General features: G+C 36.4%; 1 protein-coding gene across 1 annotated transcript; it reads right to left on the reverse strand.

The window, feature by feature from the left end:
- Positions 1-1,135: 1,135 nt before the first annotated feature.
- LOC121323165 (solute carrier family 25 member 36-like) lies at positions 1,136-23,131 on the reverse strand. Its single transcript, XM_041264042.1, has 7 exons — positions 22,867-23,131; positions 12,482-12,643; positions 11,969-12,046; positions 8,528-8,628; positions 3,321-3,387; positions 2,407-2,696; positions 1,136-1,996 (listed from the first exon to the last, which is right to left on the reverse strand). Exons 1-7 carry the CDS (start codon positions 22,905-22,907, stop codon positions 1,803-1,805), a joined length of 933 nt encoding a protein of 310 aa, XP_041119976.1. The 5' UTR covers positions 22,908-23,131; the 3' UTR covers positions 1,136-1,802.
- Positions 23,132-25,840: the final 2,709 nt, after the last annotated feature.

The raw sequence follows: 25,840 nt of genomic DNA on the forward strand, positions 1-25,840 counted from the left end.
TAGTATGCTGCAGAAAGGTACAAATATTGGATTCTATGGTTTTGAAACTGAAGTATTAGATTAAAAGGAACTGCAAGCACAGGGTGTAAGACTAGTAAAAAAAAAGACAGCAAATATCTGCTTAAACAAACACTAAAAATGTACCTTCATAAAATTTTGAAAGTCATGCCAGCTATAGTTCATCTCAGTTGTAAATACAATTATTGTATAACAGGCTAACACGATGGAGGAGTGAGCTACTTACTGTACAAGTCCCACATATATACGATCCATAACAATACTAAAGGCAAACAAAAAAAGCTGCCAACACGGACTTCAAGCACTGTAAAGCCCTGTCCTTTTTTTCTCTACAGAGATTTAAAGAAACACAGAATTAGATCTCATACTTTTTGGCAGTGAAGGACTTGCCAGTGAACCTGTTCTATTGCATAGGACACAGTCCACTGCACAATGAACAGCCACGTAAAAGGCCACATGCACACTGCAAAACAAAGAAATAAGAGGGGGGTTCCAGTACTTCTGTTTCTGACAACACTGGGCTTATTTAACAAATTAGCATATTACAGTATTAATGGATTTCACATCAAAACATTTGTAAACCAATTGAAGGCTTGTCCTAAATCCAATACTCTAACCTTAAACATGAGGGACTCCTTATGTTTTGCTAATTCTACCAATTCTTACTATGGAGTTTAACCCCAACGATGCCAAGTTCCGTCAATTCACAAGCCCCACTCACCCATTCGGAGCGGTACAGCTTACACTGCTCACTAAAAGCAATTATGCCGCCCTAAAAATAGGGAATGTTTTAATCAAATATTTTCCATCTTTCCTATTATGTATGACAGTCACTTCTGAAAGTTTGATGGACAGGTACAGCAATCAGAGAGTTAACAGATGTTTTGCTATGACAAGGTACCATAATGCTGCCGTGAATAGAGTTTGTTACCTGGATACTTGAAACCTTCCCTGTGTCTGATGGCATCATGGTTTATTGCTCCAGAAACCAAAACTTGATTTCCATTCAAATTGAAGACTAATTATATATATTTTTTATAGGTAAGATATAATATATAATAATAGATATATATATAAAATTTACATAGGGAGAGACTTCTCTGAGAGACTTCCATTTCCAGTCTACAGTACACACAGATTTGAACTCTACAGCTGCATTCTTTAGACATACAGGACTGTGTATTACAGCCCCATATGCATTGCATATAACAGTTTGTAGTTTTTAAAACTTACAAAAAAAAAAAGAGGACCTTTAACTTCAGTTGAATGTTAAAAAAAAAAAAATTAAAAAAAGGATGCATTAGTTTACAATTTAAAAAAACTATTAAAACATACCAGAAAAGCAGGATATTATATTTCAATTAGTTTTATGGACCCTCATTTGTAACACAGCACTTTCAACAATGTTATCTTTTTTCAGAAAAAGGGAACCACCGCTCGTTAACCTTTGTGTTATCCTTATTTAAAACATGATAGGAAACATGACAGCTTTGCAAGCTGGCTTTTTTTTTGTGCCACAGGCATTCTCCTGTTAGCAGGCTTTTTTTTTTTTTTTATATATAAAGTAGCTCATTGACAGCGAGACAGATGCACAGTATGACAGCCCTGGTTAACCATTTTTCCTTTCAGAACTAGACTTCACTGTTTACCAGGCTGTCATTCTTTATCTGTAACTTTAGTCCTTCCGGTTTCTTTTCCATCCTGGCACCAAATGGGATTTGGCGTTTCCTGGTCCGCTCCAGTCGTTTGGTCTCCCAACTTGTTCACGGTCAGACTTCTAGTCATTATGCATCAAGCAGGTAAACTACAAGCTCATAGGTCGACATCATAATAGCGGTGTTTGGAATCTGTCTCACCAAATGCGTGGTAAGACCACGGTAAAGCGCTCTGTAGCCTTCCTCTTTTATAACCATTGATAACGTCTGGAAGAAAGATCGGTATTTTGTTCCCTCTTCTCGTAGCCTGGTTCGAATTACTTCTGCAAGGAGGAAGTGGCAGAAAGACAAAGTTGTTAGACATTGTATTGTGTAGTTAATCATACAATCATAACAGGTGTTGGGTATTGTGAAAAGAGTATTAATGCACACACACACAAAAAAAGTTATACAAAACACACAACCCAACGGTAGAGATCAAAGCAAGCTAGCTCTGGTTAGAAGTGAGCTGGATTTTTAATAACTTCTTTAAACAATTTTGGTCCAATCTTTAAAGTAACACAGTATCTCACTCCAATATAGATGACAAATTGTTAATTATAGGTTTATTTTTGTTCCCAAATACAGTGAGCAATATTCCCTTGAGGGCAAAAGACCTATTTTTTATCCTGCAAGTTAGCACACACTGAACTATCGTGATCTTAAATTTCACAACAAGAAATGCCGCTCTTACCATGAGGATACGCTATAGAAGTGGCACAGGTTTTCGAGGTGGCTGCAGCCAACATCAGTCCAACAAAATCAGAAGCATTCTTCACAGACTCTTCCTCATTGTCCATGGCAGAAGCAGTCTTAGCTTCCAGTAGTTTACGTTTAATACTTTCATAAATTACAAAATGAATAACAGTCTCTGAGATGCCTGCGTAAGAAGCAGACATGCCCCTATAAAAACCACGGATCCCATCAGACTGATAAACCTTTCTGATACATTCAAATGCGCTCATTCTCGTCTCACCCCGGTTTCTGAAAAAAATCAAGAAAGAAAAAACGAGAGAGAGATTTGCAATACGGATTAAATCAGAAGATGCAATAATACACAACTCGCAAAGACAATTTTGCAGGGAAAATACTATACGACATAAAATATAATTACATATGCAGAGCAACTGAAATAAACGCCTGGTTACCATACAATTCTACAATTTATCCACACAAATAGAAAATACAGTAAGCAGTTTGTTACTGGTATTGCTACAAATAGTTTTGCTGATTCACAGTGGCAGTCTGAAGCCTTTTGTGTCAGGTAGCCAGTACTTAGTTTGGTTAACAAATAGTAGGTCTTGTGTTAAAGTAAGGATTGAATGTGTCACAGCTTCTGGAGTCTTTTTGTTGTAAGAGTCGTGTATGAGGTGGTAACTAGACAGCAACAAAGTGAAAAGTAAATTGAACAATAACGCAGAGGTCAATACAGTAATCATTTATATCAATGTAAAAAAAAATACCAAATTGATTGCTATAAAGTAATCTGTGTCTTAAATGTGTCTTTTTTTAAATCACTAAAGTATGATTTCTTAAGCCAGCTTTGATAAATCATGGTAGTTGGTCTGTGTAAGACTGTGTATAGTCAGCAACAATATGCTTTCTTACCTTGCATCCAGCTGTAAGCGAGTCTTTATTAGCCAGATAGGATTAGTGGCTGTGATTGCAGTAAACCCTACAAAGAAATTGCAATAGATGTAGGTTTTGAGATGGTAATGTTTCAAAAACAAATGCATTGAGATAACTAGGGGGTAGACATAACAAAAGCCTTGACTACGGTTTTAATTGTGTTGTGTTGACATTTATAAGCTGTATTTATACGCCCCTTTAAAAATGCAAACAATGGAACAGCCCTAAACTACAATTATTGGTGTAGGTGGAGGAGTTGCAATGTAAGCCATAAACAAACAATAGCTTAATACATGATAAATAACCTTGATATTGGACCTCTGAAATCAATTTTTCTACTGAACCACTTAATAGGCAAAACAGTTCATGCATACGCATTAGAGCCATAAATAAAAGCTCACAAGGACACAAACATCTATTCACTAAATCTGTTGTCTAAATCAATCTGCTAACACAGGAATTAAGACATGTGAACCTAAAATTATTTAAAAAGGTGCTCCTAAATGACTTTCTTCAAGTTACAATCTAAACATACCTGCCTATAGCTTTTTTTTCTTAGCGTTGTAAACAATAAAAATGAAATATACTGCAGAATAATGTCAAATGTAAAGGCATCACTTTGTGCATTATAATAAATACATTTCTGCCCTTAGAAAGTCTCCAGCCTGCTCCTCAGACACTACAGTCCACGGTATTAAGCGCTAGTAAAATAAGGGGATGGGAGAGTTACACCAGTTCTGAGAGAACTGCTCTCCAAGGCAAAGAATTAAAGCTCACTACATGAACGATCAAGTGTGGTGAAATCACTCACTTGCACCAGCTGTTTAACAAATTAGGCCAACATTAAAGAGGCTCTTCGGTCAAAGAAATTCAAATATGAATCAAAAGCGGCTCCAAAAAGGAACCAATACCAACTGAAAGCCATTTGCTTTCTTCCAACGTACAAGAAACTGTTGCATTTCAATTCTGTAGACTTATTGGCCCGTTACAATTAAAGTCAGACAAGGCGTGTTCGTATTATTGAAGTTATTTAGGTTAAGCATCATATATAGTACGCAGCAATGTTCTCATAAGTCAATGAACGTAGAAGCAGCAGCATGTTGAGACTGCATTGTAATTCAAGTTGTTTGTGTGTTTGAAAAACAGCCTTCAGGTGGGAAGTGGCTTTTACCATCTCCCCCTAGGCTGCACAGAAAATGTACGCTTTCCAACCAGTGAACAGTGCAGAAAACCATTTTGTTAACAGTCACAGTACTATTTATATATTTAATAAAATTCTAAAAGGTGAGCATTAAATAAATTATATATATATGTTACATTTAAAATAAAAAAAAAAACACACAAAAACAGAACACTATCAACTGTATTACAAAACTGCAAAGCGTAGTTTAAACTACAGGCTGCAATAGATGCTCTGTTGAGTACTCACGGGGATAAAGCTAGTCCTTATTTCTGCAGGGTGTGACCTGCGGATGGGGATCTCATTCTTTTCACGGGAGAAATCTACAGTAAATGCCTAAAATAGACACAGGCTTTTCTGTACCACAATGACATTAGGTGAACGTGCAACCCTAAACCCCTATGGAAGAAGGGTTTTACTAAATCAATCATTGTGAGGTTTTTGCTGTGCTTTGATATTACAATAGGAAAAAAAAAATCTTAATGAAAAACTAAAACATAAAAAAAATACAAATGAGTACTAAATTATCTGCCAGTGGCAGCAATATATTAAGTTGTTTAAATTATATATAAACAAACACACTGTATGTTTTACCTACCCATTAGCAGTGATTTTGAAAAAATAAATAAAAACATAATAAAAAAAATCAAGCAGTGCATGAAAGACTGTTCAAATGCTAACCTTGTCAGCCCTCCCCAGTAAAAAGACAAGAGATTGTTTTCTATAAACATTCTTTGTTTCAAAGAAAGATAACCAAATAAAATAAGATATTGCTAAGTTTATTTTCTTTTTGCAGGTGAAGCAGAATACATCCTACGCAGAGATCATAATCCAGCGCATGTTCTGGCAAATTTTGGGGTAAACTTTCGGATAGATTTCAAATGTCGAATAACGTTTTATTGTTTTTTTAAATATTAAGAGCCTTATAAGTCCAGTGAATCGCGAAAGTCAGATGGCTCAGATAGCCCTGTAACTCAGCCAATTAAATTGCCCATCTCTGCTGCTAAACTTTTTAATTTAGGAAGAAATAGCTACTGTAAACTTTGTAACTTGTACAGTACTAGTCAAACTAAATACACACATTAGAACATAAATCTACAAGCAAGGCATAACTACATGCTCTTTAGATTTTTTTATTTATTTTTTTTAATCTTGTTCCGTTCAACCTGAACATCCTGTACGGTTTAGGTTTGATTACATAAATAACCGTTACCATTATTATCTTCCGCAGTAACAAACTGAATCAACATTTAGCAACATTTACCGGTCACCGCTTAATATTTACGCTGTTGGTTGACATGAACAAGAACTGTCCACTAATGACAAGGTTAGCATTTTCCATTCGAGACTAGAAAATGTGTATAGGTCATTACCTTAACTCGACACAGGGCTCTTACTGGACCTGAGACGTCAACTGGGTAATTATAAAAGGTTAATAGAGCTGGCAGGCTGCAAGGCAGTCATGAATCTGCACATTATAACGGAGAAGAAATCAATGAGCTACCTCAGATGTCAATCAGCAGGGGCCATCCAGCGTCATCATTCTGCTTCACAGCTGCATGCCTAAATGTTAGCGTTTTATCTGCACTATATACAAACAGTGTCAAGCCGTACTGTTTAGAAGCAGTTAGTAACACATGTAAATCTCTGCTTTTCGCAACCAAAACTAAAGACAGAGTGCTAATAATTTACCATTACCCATTTTTATTTATAGACTTCTAAGACATGCAATAATAAAATAATGTATTTTATATTTTCATGGTCACAAGATAAATTTAAGAAAACTTAAATTTCTCAGGCAGAAAGAACCTGTGCCACAGACCAAGTCCTAATGGCAATATCTGGTCCCACCCCAACCTGGAGAACTATTTGTCGACTGACAAAAACACACATGAATGGACCTGAATGCACCATGAAAATATCCATGTTGCAGGACTTGCCTCATTGATCTCATAGAGACAGAGATAGAGATAATGACACACACACACATACATAGTGGCTCTCAAAAGTATTCACCCCCCCCCCCCCCCCCCCCTTGGACTTTTCCACATTTTATTGTGTTACAAAATTGAATCAAAATGGATTTAAATTAGGAGCTTTTGCCACTGATCAACACAAAAAAGTCCATTGTCAAAGTGAAAAATTGTTCTAAATTACAAATATAAAACAGAAAATAATTGACTGCATAAGTATTCACCCATTTGCTATGACACACCCAAATAAGCTCTGGTGCAACCAATTGTTTTAGAAGTCACATTATTAGATGAATAGAGTCCACCTGTGTGCAATTAAGGTGTTTCACATGATTTCATGTTTTTGAAGACAAAGGAACAGTCAAAGCAAATCCGGAATAAGGTTCTTCAAAAGCACCACTCAGGGGAACATCTAAGAACATTTCCTAGGCATTGAATATCCCCCGGAGCACAGTATTATTAAGAGATGGAGAGAATATGGCACAACTGTAAATCTGTCTAGAACAGGCCATCCTCAAAAACTGAGTATCCGGGCTAGAAGGGCACTACCAAGAGGCCTATGGCAACTCTAAAGGAGTTACAGACTTCCATGGCTGTGCTGGGAGACACTGTATACAGGAACAATAGCAAAAAGAAAGCCATTGTTTGGGTGGGGGTGGGGGGACACCTTGCATCAAATCCCAGCTATGGTTTGCCAGAAGGCAAGTGGGAGAATCGGACCAATTGGAAGAAGATTCTATAGTCTGACGAGACCAAAATAGAGCTTTTTGGCCTCAATGCTAAGCACTATGTTTGGACCAAGCCTAACACCGCACATCATCCCGAGAACACCATCCCTACCATGAAGCATGGTGGTGGAAGCATCATGCTATGGGGATGCTTCTCTGCATTAAGGCCTGGAAAGCTTGTGAAGACAAAGGGCAAAATGGATGCAGCAAAGTACAGATAAATCTTGGAGGAAAACCTACTGAAGTCTGCAAGAGACCTGGGACTTGGGAGTAGATTCATCTTCCAGCAGGACAATGATCCCAAACATACAGACAAAGCCACACTGGAGTAGCTTAAATACAAAAAGGTCAACGTCCTGGAGTGGCCCAGTCAAAGCCCAGACCTCAATCCAATTGAGATTATGTGGAAAGAGTTGAAATGTTCAAAGGTCCCCATCTAACTTGACGGAGCTTGAGCAATTTTGCAAAGAAGAAATGTGCAAAGCTAGTAGACTTATCCAAACAGACTCATGGCTGTAATTGCTGCCAAAGGTGCCTCTACCAAATATTGACTCAAGGGTGTGAATACTTCTGCAATCAATTGTTTTCTGGTTTTATACTTGTACTCAGAACAATTTGTAGATTTTATTTTTCACTTTGACATGATGGACTTTGTGTGTTGATCAGTGGCAAAAACTGCTAATTAAATCAATTTTGATTCCATGTTATAACACAATAAAATGTGGAAAAGTCCAACTGGGGGGGGTGGGGGTGGGGGGTGAATATATTTGAGAGCCACTATACATACATATATTTTACATACATAACTGATTTTAAACAATTGTGTTTTTCTCCAAAGTACTGTTTCAATTAAGTACTAATCCCTTTGTCATAAACTCCCATATATTCCTTCACCTGCCAATTTTACTATGTATACAAAGCAATGTACAGTTAATAAACCCAGTAAGAACAAAATGAATTGAAATCACTGCTGGCTTTACAAGGATTATTTTGCACGACTTGCACATGTTTATGCCTACAAATACAGCAGCTGCTATTAAATAGATTTAATAATGGCTGAGAAAGAGACACTATTGACTTAAAGCTATTAAATCGATGTGTGTCCCTATATGTTCTGTTTGACCTTTGATTAAAAAAAATAAAAAATCAAAAGACAAACAAGCAACAAAATAAAAAGTAATTGTTGTAATTCTTTCCTCCCCCTTGCTTTTACCTTTAACATCTGCAGTTTTGAAGGTTGTATCCTAAAAAGTATAAGATGCTGGCACAATTAAAGAAAAATATAAAACTATACATGATCCTTACCTGCAAGTCCAGCTGAAACCATGTGCACCTGGGTTGAATCTGGCTCAAAAATACCATTCAATTTCTCTTTTGAACTGGAGTAAGCAGCAAAGTATATAGCTCTATAAATGGAGGACACAGTGAACAATACTGGTGGGTGAGTTTGAACTAACATATTGATACAAGAAAAGGATTGATTGTGATGAGGTATTACATTGGAAATATGTTCTGTAATAAATGCTATGCTACTGGATCTATGCAAGTAATTAACATTTAGAATTTAACTCCTTTATTACAGAATAATTACAAGTTATTTGGTTAGGGGGCCCTCAAACTAAATAATGCATTTCCTGTATAATTCAGATAATCTGCACAGCACACACAAAAAACAAAAACAATTTAAAAGTATTCATTTAACCAGAACAAACTGAGTCTTTCTTCTTGGTGTTTATATTGGAATAAGTCATCTGTCTTTATAGGTTTTGGTTGCTGACGAAGTTACGCCCATGCAAGAAGAGAAAACAAAGACTTGACAATGTGCTTTGCTACAAACCATAAACATTAACTTGTTTATGAGAAAGAATGAATGTAATATTCCTGAATGACTGAGGGTGTAAAGAATATACAAATATAAAAGTTGGTAGAAAAATATAAAAGTTGGTAAAATCAACAATACTTGCTAACTTGCAAATAGCTGATCCAACACTTAACCTTACTACTAGGCCTTAGCAAACAAGGTTGGACAGTAAATTAAAACCTTTGCCAAAGATATAAATATTGCATTATAAGTGTCTAACATGAAAAGCAGGTCAACATCAGGTATAGTGTATCAAAAAAAAAAAAAAAAAAAAGACCAGTTTTATCAAAAGCCAGCTGTCCACAAGATATTGCCTTTAATATCTGAGCTGATCAGGAGTCAACACTGAAAAGTGAGTCACTGTGACCTTGATTGGCAGCGTTGTGGAATAACTTCCTGTGGCCCACGTCCATGCAGTTTCTTCAAACTGGGGCTAGCAGTTCCAGTGACCTCTCCAGGAATTAAGACGGCTAGGGTGAGGTTTTGCTGCAGGGAAACTTGTTTGTACTGGAAGGATAAACAAACTGGAATGGGAGATGTAGGAGTAGGAGTGGCCACTTTGATATAAAAAATAAATAAAAAAAATATCACATTTTCTGCTGCAGTATGCTGGGGCTTTATAGAGCACTATTACCTTGTGTTAAACAGGTCAGGTGTGATCTAATTCAGTCAAAAGGTTTGCAATTAAGATCAGAAACAATAAAACATTCTACGCATCCTGAAATTGAAGGCTGAAGCCACTCTAACGACTGTGCTCTTGTGGTGAATACACTACAGCACATACTATATAAAACAGAAACAAAATCTTAATTGCTTTGTGTTGCCAAGGTACAAATCTGAGCAAGAGGCTTTAGAACCATCTCGCAGTAAATGAATCATGGGAAATGTGAGCAATACAGACAGGATGTGGGAAACATTTTCCAGCCTACTGATTTCAGCTTTATAAATCTGCAAGACATATCTGGCTTCTGCCTTCACAATTTATCTGCATTGTGACTGGTTACAAACAAAAAGGTGTGTCTAGGTACTTTAGGTCACTAAATCATTATGTACAACACAGAAGCAAACTTTCATTGAAAGCAATCAAGGTAAATCTTGCCACATTTCCCAATGTTTTAGATTACTAAATAACATTAAACTTTAGGGAAATCTCATTAGCTGGGTCTAACACCAGAGAGTGATCAACAATGCACATGTCACATGCATAGCATTACTGCGACTTACCTCTGGGCCTGCAATTTGTCAAGCTATTACACACATTAAATATTACACAAGCATAACAGCTCTACTCTGACAAGGACCTGTCTATCTGCTTAGTATTAGCCTTGTCTATGCTTTACATTTCAATTACATGTTCTAACCTTGTTATTAACACACTTGAAGTGATTCATAATGCTGACCAAGTCAATGCTAACTTTTTTTTCTTCCCCTCTTGCCTAACTGGTTTCAAGGGTGGTGTAGCAGGTGTCTACTTTATTTATGTTGCAACAATGTCATTGCTATAGGATGACAGCCCAAAAAAAGCAAATACTACCAATAATCCTCTTCTCAAATCAATTTAGAATACTTACAACCTGTCTACAGGTAGCATCATTTTTTTTTTTTTCCTTGCACTTAAAACCTTTGACAAGTCTAAATCCCATTGTAATTCAAACTGCAAGTATGAGCTACGGTTTATTTGAATAAGGAACCAATTCCCAATAAATGGAACAAGACACAGAGGTCTTGCTAGCTTTTCTGTTCATGCGTTCCTGAAACGCACATGTCCCAAATTTTGCGTCCCATCCCTCAAATACTAAACTATTGTTAAAGGCTAATAAACTACAGGGATGTGCATTTTGGTTCATTTTTATGAACGTTTAACCATATAGTAGTTTAAACAATCTGTCTGTATAGATATACATACATTATATATATATATATATATATATAACACGCACAGTAGACTGTTCACATGACGAGATGGGATTCTAAGCACTGTTACCTTCATCTATGTGTGTTTTTAAATTTTTCTGCAATCTAATAACAGAAGTACTGTGTCTTTTAAGCAAATACTCTTGAAAATCTGTACAGCCGCATGAATGTGCTTTTTTTGCCCAGTAACTCAAACAAACCACAGATACATCATCTCCCATTCAAAATAAGTATTTATTTCAAAATAAGAAATAAAACTAAAATGGACCAGAATTAATGTCAGGCAAGATATGAAAGTAAAAGCAAAGATTGTTTTGTAATTAACAGCTTTTTCTGAGTTTAATTAAGAAACAATATTGCTAAATTAGTTGAAAAGGGACATCACCTGATTAAAAAAAACACAAAAATTCAAGCCCTACTTGTGTGTGTTTACATTTACTTTTTCCAAAATACTTGTTTTATTTCTTAGCAATATGGATACTATCGTATTAATTTCCACTGTTCATTGCACTGCTAGGAACTGTAACAGAACTATTTCAATAGTAATGGTGTGTGCACGCATTATGCCTGACTAAACATGAAACGGTACTTAAGTGTGGATGCTTTCAGTGGGATTAATTAAAACGTTTAAGTACGGTTTTTGAGATTATATAGGTGTGGACAAGGCATCCTAAATATTGCTGCATAAACCAAACAAGGTTTATTGCTACCACCTACAGGACTAGAGTGTACTTTAATCAAATGCCGTTATATTGCAGAACAGTTTAAAAAAAAAAAAAAAAAAAAAAAAAACAAGTACGTATTTCACGGTCATTTTACTGCAGTGTAATAGAGTAGCGCTAATATGCATGCCTGCATCCCTTTCCATTGTGTGTGTCCCGTGAACGGAAGACAGAATGGATTTTCCATTGGATTTATTTTGCATCTAGGATGCTAAATTTGCCGTTAACGTGACCTCTGAACAGACTTACCGGGAAGGAGCCACACCCACCAGATTAGGCCCCAACCCTCTGAAAAGCGAACGAGGGCCTTCTTTTTCCAGTATTAGTCTTAAAGAAATGGAAGATAATAAGTTATATGCAACAAACTTTACTGGGAATCCCATTAACCTGTAGAATACCTTTGTTATGTTCAATTTACTATGCAGGATTTTTTTTTTTTTTTTTTTTTTTTTTTAGGCAAAGCCATTACAGAATACAGTAACATTTTATGTTGACAAAATAAAAACATGCCTCCAAACAAAAGCTGTCTGAGCAATAGATTATAAAATGGCACAAAAACTTTTTTTTTTTTTTTTTTTTTTTTAAAAAAGAATCATTCCCAAAAAGTTCACCAGTTTATCTAGAAATTGTATGGGACACGTGCACGTAATCGTGCTCTAGTAATAGGAATAAACGCTCATCAAGGTAGATAAAGATTTCAGCAATGCCCTTTTCTGTCCTGCGTGTAAGTTAACTTTGTCTATAAAAAGAGTTCACATTTACTTCAGGCAATGAAGAGGTCCAAGAGAGACTCTGTTGACACTAGCCCCATTCATAGTGCTGAGATGCACTTCAGAGATGTACAGCGTGACAGAGGAAGACTGCAGCCGTGTTTTCACCACTTCCAGCGGGCATGTCAATATTGCGCCAACTGTGCCCCCACACCTGAAATGAAAAGCATAACATGCAAATACCATTTCACACACAAATTGAAAAATAAACATTTAAAAAAAAAAAAAAAGTGAAATGACTTTCAGCAGAACACTATGGTGCATGCTGTCAAACAGCAAAATGATAAACTGTTAAAACCCAAAGTTTTTTAAAAATGTATTATGTTCAGATGAACAATTATTGTGAAACATAGAATGAAGATGACTGAAAAAAGTAAAATAAAAATATTCAAACACTGCTTCAAAATTTGGTTTTACATTACTGAAATTATAAATATGGGGCGAGACGATACACCAGAGTCACGATACTTATGAAAAACTCATCTCTGCTTGGCAGACTTAGTATTTTAATTCCAAACAATAGGATCCTGAAAAACATCGAACTAACGAGACAACACGTTAACTGTAATGCAGTACATACTTAAATCCAGTATGTATTGTAGCAGTATGTAAAATTTCCCATTAAAACGACCCAACAGCAAAACATCTAAATGTTATCCATGCACCGAACTCCGTAAAACGTAAACTATTATAAGTCGGTACTCACAATTGCCGAATATAATGCTCGATAAGGCCCTAATGTCACAGTTCACTTGCAAATGAAAATGCACAAAAGCAACAAAAGACCACAGTATCTACAACAGTTTGACGATTAACTTACATTACCGTAGCTTGTCTCGTTCGCTTTGTTTTCGCTGCATTTTCGTAACTGGAGGAAGCGCTGTGTGACTGAACAATTGAAGACAGACTGACTTGGCATTAGAGAGAATTAAGAAAAAAGCAGGCTGTGATGGATATTCAGATAAATTGTAACATTAAAGAGATGGGCTTTGCATCAGAAGAGAGTCGGAAATCACGTGTGACTGGTAAGAACATACAGACAATACCATCAAAAGTTTGAGTACACCTGCTTGAAACCAGGTTTTTCATGATTATCTATGTTTTTAACTGTATAAACTTGTCTATAAACACTTAATATTGCATTATATGAAACGTGTACTTATATAAGCTGATAAGTGAATTGCATTCAAAAATTTAATTTTTAAATGAAAATGTAAATCTTCTCAATTTCAATTAAATGGTCACCCAAGCAAGGGGATTTCAGTCTGAAGCCCAAATCAGTTAAAAGTCTGAAATGTGTATAACACTGTGTTAGAACACTGGCCTAAGTATAAAAATGTCTATGTTAGATGTTCTCCGAGTTAACTAGCATGTTACCCAATTAACCTTTTGTCACCAATTATTGTTAACAGGTGAGGGTCCATGGTTACTATAAAGTAAAGGGAGCAAGTTTGTCATTCCTGAATGTAAGGGAGCAGAAAATGGCAAAATACGCTCAGTTAAGCAAAGAAAAAAGACTGTAAATTACTTTAAGAAACAAGGTCAATCTTTAAGACAAATCGCAAGAACTTTGCAAGTGTCTGTAACTGCTGTGGCCAAGACCATCAAACGATTTGAAGAAACTAGCACTCATGAGGACCCAACACGGTCAGACAAGCCAAGGGTGACCTCAGAATCAGAGAACAAGTTAATTCGAGTCACAAGTCTGCGAAACCGGAGATTAACCACCCCAGAAATAAAAGCTCAGCTCAATGCTACTAGAAGTAAAGATGTTTCAACATGAACTGTTCAGAGGAGATTGTGTGAAGCTGGCCTAACTGGAACAATTGTTGCAAAGAAATCATTGTTAAGAGTGCAGAATAAGAGGAAGAGACTTGCCTGGGCCAAAAAACAGAGAAACTGGACCTTTGAGGAGTGGAAGTCTGTCTTATGGACCGACGAGTCAAAATTTGAAATATTTGGGTGAGCCCATGAGTTCTGCATGTGTGGTTCCCACTGTCAAGCATGGAGGAGGCAGTGTCATGGCCTGGGGTTGCTTTGCTGGTAACAGAGTTGGTTATCTTTACCAAGTCCACGGCAAGCTCAACCAGCAAGGCTTTCATAGCATACTTCAGAGGCATGTCATTCCATCAGGATTACAGCTAGTTGGGCAGTCCTTCATTCTTCAGCAAGATATTGACCCGAAACACACCTCAAAGTTGTGCAAGAACTATCTAGCCAAGAAGGAAAGTGAAGGACAACTCAATCTAATGACCTGGCCGCCCAGTCTCCACACCTCAATCCCATAGAACGTGTATGGGACGAACTGGACAGAAGAGTCAAAGCAAAGCTACCCACAAGTGCCCTACATATCTGGGAATTGCTGCAGAAGAGCTGGGAAGACATGTCGGGTGATTTCCTGTTGAAACTTGTTAACCAAATGCCTCGTGCTTGTGAGGGTGTTATTAAAGCAAAGGGTGACTATTTTGAGGAATCCAAGATTTGGAGACAATTTTCAAATTTCTTGAACATTACTTTGATACTCCTTATGTTTTGTATATTGCGACGTGTTTTCATTTTCAAGCATTTACAGAAACGTATACGACGTAAAACATTGTCAATTATGACAAAAACCTGGTACTGTATATATACACACACATAATTTATGATTTTATATATATAATTACACACACACAATTAAATACACACAACTTTTATTGTCCAATATAACAGGTGAAAAAGGGAGTTTGCAGGTACAGTTGTTCCAACTTGAAAAAGCCTTTAAGGGAAAAAATACGCAATGGAACTAATCGTCTGATCTTGAATTAAGATCTCCAAGTAATTAAATCTACTGCGTACTGGTGTGCCTGTGGGTGTTAATATGTATTGTGTAACTTACTCATACAAGAATAAAAAAAAAAAAAAATAATAATAATGCCAACTAATGAAATTTTGAAGCAAGTTTGGCTTGAAAACACAAGTAAAAGGCGCCTTGGTGTGTGGAATTCTCTGAGCAACACAATCAGAAAATGGTCATTCAATTGAATGCATTTCCTTTAAGGGGGTTGATTTGATCAGCTTCTACCCCAAGTAGATGACAGCATCTTATAGTGCCAAGAATCCTGCTGGACTGCATCCCTATGGACTGGTGGTTACTAAAATGTTGGGCGATTCTCCTAGTGCTGCAAGGTTTTATAACAATCCACCTGTAGCTTATTGCTGTGCAGTACACTATAGGTTGATCAAATCCAACCCAGCATTAGTTTACAATGATCAGGTTACAAAATAACTCAAACAGCATTCCAAGACAAGACAAAAACCAAGCATTTACAACTTCTGTTACTGTATTAGCGTTCCTATCAGGTAATATCATCCACTGCGTGATGAAATGTGTTTTTCTTTTTGCCACTAAATGGACGGTACGAAGCTGCTAGTCTAATACAAACATTTAAAACAAAAAGGGCAGTCTACCTCTGGATCATGGAATTGACAACCCTGCATTCTCTCGTTCAAGCATGCGCCCTGATCACAAATTCAAGTAGGACCAGACTCAAGTTGACACCCTCTTACCTAGATAGCAGGTATGCAAATAGAAAACTCAAATACCCATATAAACCCGTAGTCAAAAATATATGAAAATAAACCCTTTGGAACTCTATTTATTATGTATAAATAAGAAAACAACTTTCACTGTTTTCTCAATCTTGCCGATTTGCACTAATCTTGGACTACCTGTTATTTTAAGTAAGGCATTGTAGTCCAACATTGTGCTAAATAAGTGAAACCAGCCCACAGTGTGATATTAAATGAATAACATCTCTCATAAGTGCAATAAAGTTAAAGGTCACACATCTTCAATGTAGTGCCCTATGGTTTTAACAATCATTTTATTTACTTAAATGTTAATCATGGGAATGTTTATAACCAAAGTCATGACAAGCCCTCTAGCAGAGTGCTGTTACTTAATACTGCTGCAGCTACAACAACATTACTATCGATGGGACAACATGTGTACAGCTTTGAGCAGACATTGAATAACACCTTATATTTGACATGGATATCTTGCAAATGGTTAAACATTCAAGAAAGGGTGGAAGTTTGTAAATCTTCAGCAAAAAACTACCTTTTCAGAAGTAAACACACTGGAGGGTCCTGAGATTATTTGATTACTGGTGTAACAAATGACTGCTTATTTTTATACCTCAATAGCAAGTACTTGCGAGACTAACCTTTCCCCTAAAATGCAGCTTGGTTGTTTGCAATCTCACATTCCAGTTCCAGCCTAATACAGCACGTCTTTCAGCTGCAGTGCTCTCCAACATAAAGCCACTACTGTCTCTTGGAAAAACTGCACACCATTACAGTACCTACCTTAAAAGGGTACCTTTAGTGGTAGTGAAAATAAAATAATTTAAACACAAAACACGTAGCTGAAAACAATATAAAGCCCCTGTTCGGCCAAGTTATGATATAAAAGCATTAAAACAACGTTGAGCATTTATGCACTTTGTCTCTCGTATGGCGCACCGGATATGACGCCGGGTCATTGATTTCCCTATTTCCAAACACTGCTAGTTTATAGCTGCAACAATAATTTGCGACGGCATTTATCCGATTATATAGAAGTAGGGGTGTTGCGATATAACGATAAAAAGATAATCGCGATAAAAATTCTGGCAATTATTGTATCATCAATATTTAATATTGCTGTAATTATTTATAGTTAGGATCTGTCAACCTCAAGTCATAATTTGTAATGCTAAATTATTAATACAAAGTTAAAAATGCAGTGATGGAATTTAAAGTAATCTGGCAGTACCATACTGTATACTTCGTCCTGCATACTCTTTTCCGGTGTATAAACTTTCATCTACTTTTCTAATGCTGTGATTGGTCGTGTTATGTGGCCCAGCACTGTGCAAGATCAGCTGTGTTCGAATCACTTGTGCGTTTGCGGCGCGAACAGCACTACAAGATGACAGAAAGTGAAGAGAAACCAGCTGTACCCTCCAAAAAATGAATGAAATCAATAATATGGGATTATTTTGGTTTATTAAAAAAAAAAAAAAAAAAAGACGATCAAATTGTTGGAGGGGAGGGTCCAAGCTGTAAAGCAAGCACAGTTAGTGTTCTCTGCAAGAGCAGCAACATAGCAAACATGTTCATGCATTAAAGAGATCACCACCAAACGCTTAATAAAGAAGCAACATTGGTAAGGAACAAAGTATGAACAGTTTAAAGTTAAATGAAGTATTAACAGTTGAAATGTGTTTATTTTATGTTGTAGCTGCTGTAATTCTTTTCAACGTGATCTTTCTGTGCAGTGTACTTGAACATAACCGACTATCAGATATTTAAATTAATATGTTACTTGATGTATATCCTTGAATCTGTCTTTGTTTCAACTAAATATTAATGTTTTCAATCATCTGAGTTTAAGACGTCTTTGATCATACACAGTAAAATTAGTAATGTTATGAACAGTTTGTATATTGGACTTCCTGTTTAAAAATAAATAACTCAAACACTGATAAACCTTGGTCATATGAACTATTTTTAATTAGCTCTGTACTGTTGAACAAACTGTCTCCTGCTTTTTAATTTGCTACCAAGTTGTGTTTAGCTGCTCTGCATAGTACTTTTAAAATGATAGTCAACTGACAAGCCAGAAAAACAACGTCCTCCTGAGCAGAGTTTGCTGGTTATAATTAATACTGGTGTGTTACTATACAAGGTGTATAGTATACAAATAGTTCAGTAGTTTTTACATAGTGAGGGGGTTTACGACTGTTCATAATTTTAAAACGTCAATTTAAGTTATTTTTAATTTACATTTCAAATTTAAAAGTAAAAACAAAAATACATTTGAAAATTGAAACCTAGAGAAAATGTGATGAGACATTTGTTGAGAGCTATGCTGGTGATATAATATAATACATGCATACATAAACGAGTAGCTGTTTTATTTATGAATAAGATGTAATCAGACAAATATGAAAACATTTGGAAATACTGAACATATGGAAATATTGTAACACCCTTACGATCATGTCTTTCAAAAGAACATTAGTGTTTTTACACAAAAACCTGAAATCAGTGCCATTTTAGTTTGTTTCACCTCACGCCAATGAAAATATTTCATTTTTATGTTTATAGTCAGTTGTCGTCGTCCCCCCCCCCCCATACTGGACTCTGTTGGCACCAAAACAGAACAATTTAAATGACCAAAGGAAAACAAATAATAAAAATACAAGAAAAACACTGAAAAAGCCTGGACAATCTTTTTTTTTAGTTAAAAAAAAAAATAATGAGGATGATGACCAAGTTCTTTCTGCAAGGCTCATTTTATTTTACTTTGGAATTGCTCCAAATTATTTATTTATTTTTTTTGTCAGAGTTTTGCATTTCAAATATTGAGTATTGTATAAATATTTATTGTATTATAAGTAAGCACCATATTTTTTTTTTTTTTTTTTTTAAGTTTAAGCTATACTGATTTCATACCTATTATAACTTAATAAATAGTACACCTTATAAATTTGTAAGGGTTTTTTGTAGATCTTTGCAAATTATCATGTTTATTGCAATTATCGTGATAACACACACAATAATCATGAGAAAACGTTCGTATCGTGACACCCCTAAATAGAAGGGTACTTCTATGAAGCGTTGAGGTCAGACTACCCCAGTTTAACGATCGCTCGTTCCTAATTAATAGGCTTTGGCATGCAAAGTAACTTTCTAATCTTACTTTTACTCTTGTTATTCAAGCAGCCGAAAGCTTTGTACTCCGCCATGTCGAACGCTATGGGTTTTTCTAGCCCATAAACCTACGCGTGCAACATTTGAACCATCAGGGAAATCAACGACTTGACATCATGTCGCTGCCTGAAAGGCTCCAATATGTCTTACTTGACCCAGAAAGTAGAAAAAGAAATTGAAAGCATCACTAAACGCGGGACTTGTTAACCAAATCGGTGCTTTGTTATTTTTGGGTACAAGCAGTCTATAAAGAATGTACACATTAGGGGACAGATTTCAAGAAAGGCACCACTCTCCTGGAGATAGCATTATTTTAATGTTGGTATACAGGAAAACAGGTTTCGGAAGCTTTCACTTTTTGTATAAACTTTCGTTTGAGCAAGTTAGATTATGGGTAAATCTGGATCTTTCTTGTTCTGCCAAAAAGTATAACACTAACTCAAGACTTTCATTAAAATTAAGAATAGAAGACAGGAATACACTATGATTTAACATTTAAATACCCCAAATATACAGGACCCAGCAGATCAAGGACTTGAAAGAATTAAGAAATTGGGGCACTCAGTTTGGTTCCCATCATCTATTAAGTGAATGGGAAATGATTAAAGCTAGTGTTATAGGGCAGAGAAAAAATAAATATACATACAACCAAGGAACTTTAAAAAACCCCAAAGATTCTGTCTCAACAGCTGATACACTGAAATCTGTTAGCAACAGCTAATTGTATCTCTAAAATGCCCCTACTGTACCCTGCTAGATTAAACTAGATGCAATGCGATGCACTGTGCATCTTGGGGGTTTCTCAATGCTGGGTTTCAAGTCTGGGCTCTGAGATGGGGGAGTGGAAGTTGAGATTAAATGTAAAGGCACTTCAGACCTTGACAAAGCTCCACATGTTAAATTGTATCTACTGTAACACCTCCTGACTCAGACGTTCAAGTACATTCATTAAAAACAAATGCAACAACTTCTCCAAGAAACAGACCGCAAAGTACAGTGCTATGTTTCACAATGAAACAATACGTCCCTAAAAACAAAAACAAACAAAATAGTACAGTACTGGATTATTATTATTATTTTTTTTAATAAGTGGTATATTGCTTTTATTATAACAGTTAGGATTATCACAGGGTTATAAATAAGAATTCTATTGCATAGTAGTTTCACCCTTTCCAGATTTTAATATGTGCTTGATTAGCCCCAGTGTATAGGTAAAAAGCTCTGATGTGTCTTAGTAAACTCATAGTAAAACCAGGAATGGACCGAACTTTCATGCAATGGGAGTCTTTCCATTCCTGTTATCAAGTCTTTTTCAAAGCAGTTCTAGAAATGTCATTATTTTAAACTGGATCTTTGTAACTGTTACATTTTATCCAAAATACACAATAGTCAAGAAAAGTAAAATCAGCAGATCAAATGTTCTAAATAGGATCTATATGGATTCAATCCAAAATGAACAGGGTTTCGCCCACCTGCTGTTTCTGGAGGGTAGTGTAGAGCAACCATTGGTGGGCTAATCAAACTGGCTTTCTAAAAAGCACATGTTACGACTGAATCGCAATGCTTTAATAAATAAAGCAAGCTGTCACTGTGTCATACCTCACCTTATCTTGAATGTTGTTATCTAATTTAGTCTTTCATTGCTGTCTTAATAAATAGTGAACTTACTCAACTTAAAATTGCATCGTGTGCAGTGTAGCATCGTGTGCAGTGTACCTTAGTGGGCATCACAAGACTGGAGAGAATAAAAGAATCAAAACAAACGTTTTTCATCTGGTCCACCTCCAAGCTTATCAGGCTTTCGAGATTACAAAGACACAATAAAGTTGTTTTGCTTTGTCATTTATCTTTACTATTATTACAGCTTTAACTTAAGTGTGTTTCAAAAAATCAAATTATTAATTGTGACATACATGCAAACATGTCCACTGTCAGGCTGCAAAGCAGTTTAATTTATGTTCAGAAGTATGGGTTTTGGAATTCCAACAGAAACATACTATTTTACAAATATGGGTTACTGAAAAAAATGTTAGGGTTTGTTTAGACTTTTGCAGTAAACATATCACAAATGCAATAACCGCCTTGTAAACAAAGGCTTTGAGAGTAGTACACTACAGAAACATTTATAATCTCAAAAAGTGGAAGGCCTTAGTTATCAGGGGAGCTGAAATTAACTTCTTCAAAATACTGAAGCTATTCTAAAAAAACAAACAAAAAAAAACGCTTCCAAATCCAATAGCTTTGCAGCCTAACCATTCTGCATACACCTCCTAAATCAAATCTAAATCCTAGTACCTTTGGCAAAGTTAATCAGAGAACAACTAGTGCGGTCTTTACAAAACACTTGGAAACTTGGGAACAAGGTCACACATTATAAAAGCAGTATGCGTAAAAAAGACCTCCTCTGCCTAAGGCAATATAGGTAACACAAGCTGAACCCCTAAAAAAAAAAGTCAATTTAAAATCATATACATCCCTGCGTACAATTTGACTATTCGTTTATAAAAATGGACGAGTGTGTATGTGCATTGCATATTGAAGTACTTTTTATGATGCATCCCTGTATTAAGCAAATTCCTGTAAATTACCGTTTACACCTATAACTAAAGGTAAAAGTTTGCTTTCTGTAGATTTGCTTTGCGAAAAGTTATTTTAGTGACTTTAGACGAGTAGAAATGTGGTTTACTTTAAGCTGGAATTCCAAAACACGAATCGCGTCAGATCGTTACGTATTATTAAATGTGTAAATATCTCCACGCGGTCTAAAAAAAACAAAAAAAAAACAGTGAAACAGCCTCAGAATAACCTTGAAACTACAGGCTTGACACCGAGTGGCGACAGCCTGGCTGAACCAGGGTGTGACAGGCTTGGGGGCGCTCCCAGGAAACAACCGAGGATCTGCTATACTCGATGGGCCTACCTAATCAATTTTCAACCCTTTCATCAAAACATTTCCAGGCTTAAATACAGGGTCAGGCACTAATAATAACAGTATCATATACATTGTATTATACAACTTTAGTGTGGAATAAATTCTGTACATGCATATAACTCGTGTACTTTGAAAACACGCCCCTTCGGCTTCAGCTAACCTAGATATACGATACACCGAACACAGCTATAAATTAACTGGATTGACGACTGATCGTGCAAGAAAATAGCACTTATCTGGAAGCAAATACATTGTTTTGCTATTGTATCTCAAACTGTTTCAAGCCCTCTGAAGAAACAAAAATCACATTTGAACGGTTTACAAAACGGCGATTAATGCCTTGAGATCGTTTTTTTGTTAAAAAAAAAACAATTGTAAGGTTAATTTGTGCAGCTACAAATACCTGGCCAGTAACAGTTAGTACAATGCCAACGTACTGGTACGTATAATAAACACATACAACTGTTAAAATAGAAACCCTTTTCATTCGATGCTAAAAATGTCACTGTCATTCTCAATTTTATAACCACTAACCATAACTGCAGGAGACATGCACGCAGCTTTTCAAAACGCCGACACAGGCCAGAAAAGCTGTACTTATAAATTATGAAATGAGCACCAGGGCACCTACTATAAAGCACTCATTGCATTTCTATGATCATATACGTGTACTATTTATTTATTTATTTATATGTAATACCTACCCTCCAGCAAACAGATGCACCAGGGTATCTCGCTGGCTCATTCTCTCTCATTCTCCCCTGCAGCAGACAGGAGAAGTAGGTTGTACTAAAATTTATCGATGCGTCTTCAATTTTTATAGGTTTTTTTTTTTTTTTTCCCCTTCACTCGGACGAACCAAATAGCCCCTCCGCTCCTGCTTGAACGACTGCAATTTTTTCTCTCTCATATACCCGCCCCCAAAAAAACTACCGCCGCAGTTGCCTTTCTGTAGGTTTATCATCAAACAACAAGTCTCCAAACAAAGGCTTCTATTGGTGGCCTCTGTATATGACGTCAACAATCCCGCCCTATCATCCCCTTTTCACGTGATCAGGGTAGCTGAGTTTATGAGTGAAGGTAGCGGATAATGTGTTATAAGCGCATTCACTCTGGCAAATGTTGTCTTTGAAGACGGGAGGCATGTGACTTTGAACGCCAAGAACCAGTGAAATAAACTTGCACGTGTAATCTAATGCTTATGAAATAAAATAAATTGTAACTCATCGTTACTGATTCCCAGAAAATGTAAGCGGTTACAGTGCCCAGCTTTCTGATAAACTAGAAGTCACAAGGTCAGAGGCATTTTTTATAGGTCATGTGGGTGGTTTGGATTACACATTGTTATCAGGGGCTATGTTGTCTTTCCTTTGTATTTTTGAACAGAGTTAAAAAAAATAAAAAATAAAAACAACTTAGACATTTTCGCAAAGGTGCACTATATATCTGATCCCTGTAGAGCCTATAATTCATATTTAGAACACCATGTGCATATATATATATATATATATATATAATTTGCGTATATATATATAATATATATATATATATATATATATAATTATACAATATATATTTATTAATATGTTTGATACCATTTGTAATATCCTTAACATCTGGAACACATAGAATTGTAGACCTTGATACATGTGCTATGAAGTGTATATTAGGCTAGTTTATTAAGCTATGCAATGGCTCCCAATTGTATGAGTAACTACTATTGAAGATGAAGGTCCCAGTCAAAGTCCTGATCTCAAGGTCCCAGTCCCATGTCCTACAGTGGCCCAGTCAAAGTCCTGATCTCAATCCGATTGAGAATCTGTGGCACTATTTGAAAATTGTGGTCCACAAGCGTTGTCCAACCAACCTGAACAACCTGGAGCAAATCTGCCAAGAAGAATGGGCCAAAATCACTCCGACACTGTGTGCAAAGCTGGTACATACTTACCCCAAAAGACTTAAAGCTGTTATTGCAGCGAAAGGTGGTTCTACCAAATATTAATGTGTGGGGGTTGAATACTTATGCAAGCAAGATATTTCAGTTTTTTATTTTTCTTATTATTATTTCTCAACATAAAACCAATGTCACCTTACAATAATTGATTGATTCAGTGTTTAAAAATAAAATATCAAACAGAATGAAATTTCAATGTACCATTTGTAATTCAGTAATAAGAGAATTGGCTAGGGGTCTGAATACTTTTGCAAGCCACTGTGTGTGTGTGTGTGTGTGTGTGTGTGTGTGTGTGTGTGTGTGTGTGTGTGTGTGTGTGTGTGTGTGTGTGTGTGTGTGTGTGTGTGTGTGTGTGTGTGTGTATATATGCACATTTTCCACATTGTATTTGGTCAGATCTTTTTGTGGGTTGTAGTAGTATATAAACGGAGACCGAGAAAAAAAAAATGACACCAAAGTGTGGTGCTTCTTTCATTTGTTTGGTGTGCAAGGTAATCAAACATGCAATCTTCGGGTGTGAAAAAGTTATTGCCCCCCTAGTTAACTCAACCCAATTAAAGGGATAATTAGGGTCAGCTGTTTGAATACTTTGGTTAACAATATAAATCTGACTAACTTTGGCCCTTACCATCAGAGTGAAGTTGTCAGCACATAGGTTCTAGAGTTGTTGATGCCTATCAGTCTGGAAAGGGTTACAAAGCCATTTCTAAGGCTCTGGGGCTCCACCAAAGCACAGTCAGAGCCATATTGTCCAAATGGAGAAAGTTTGGGACAGTAGTGAATCTTCCCAGGATTGGCAGTCCTGCCAAAACCTCTCCAAGAGCAAGGCGTAAAATCATCCAGGAAGTCACAAAGAACCCTAGAAAAACATCCAGGGATCTGGGCTAAAAATGACTCCACCATCAGAAAGACACTGGCAAAAATGGGATTCATGGCAGAGAAGCAAGACGGAAACCACTGCTCACTAAGAAGAACATGAATGCTCGTCTCAAGTTTGCCAAAAAGGACTGGATGATCCTCAAGAGTTCTGGAACAATGATCTATGGACAAATGAGTCAAAAAATGGAACTTTTTGGCCAGCATGGGCCCCGTTATGTCTGGCGAAAACCAAATACTGCATTCCACAGTAATAACCTCACCCCAGTCGTCAAGCATGGTGGTGGTAGTGTCATGATTTGGGGTTGCTTTGATGCATCAGGACCTGGACAACTTGCCATCACTGAAGGAACCATGAATTCTGCTCTGTATCAGAGAATTCTGCAGGAGAATGTCAGGCCATCCGTCCGTGAGCTGAAGCTGAAGCATAGCACACACTGAGTTGAAGCAGTTCTGCATGAAGGAGTGGGCCACAATTCCTCCATGGCACTGTGAGATACTGATCAATAACTACAGGAAGCGTTTGGTTGCAGTTATTGCTGCTAGAGGTGGCGTAATCAGTTATTGAGTCTAAGGGGGTGATTACTTTTTCACACAGGGGGGAGGCATTGGGTGTTGCATAACTTTCTTTAATAAATAAATGAAGTATCAGAATTGTGTGTTATTTGTTCACTCAGGGTCCCTTTTATCTAATATTAGTTTTCGGTTGATGATCTGATAACATTCAGTCTCAAAAATATGCAACAATGCAGAAAATCAGATAGGGGGCAAATACTTTTTCACAGCACTGTATATATATATATATATATATATATATATATATATATATATATATATATATATATATA

Source organism: Polyodon spathula, chromosome 11 (assembly GCF_017654505.1).
Source record: "Polyodon spathula isolate WHYD16114869_AA chromosome 11, ASM1765450v1, whole genome shotgun sequence".
NCBI lineage: Eukaryota > Metazoa > Chordata > Actinopteri > Acipenseriformes > Polyodontidae > Polyodon > Polyodon spathula.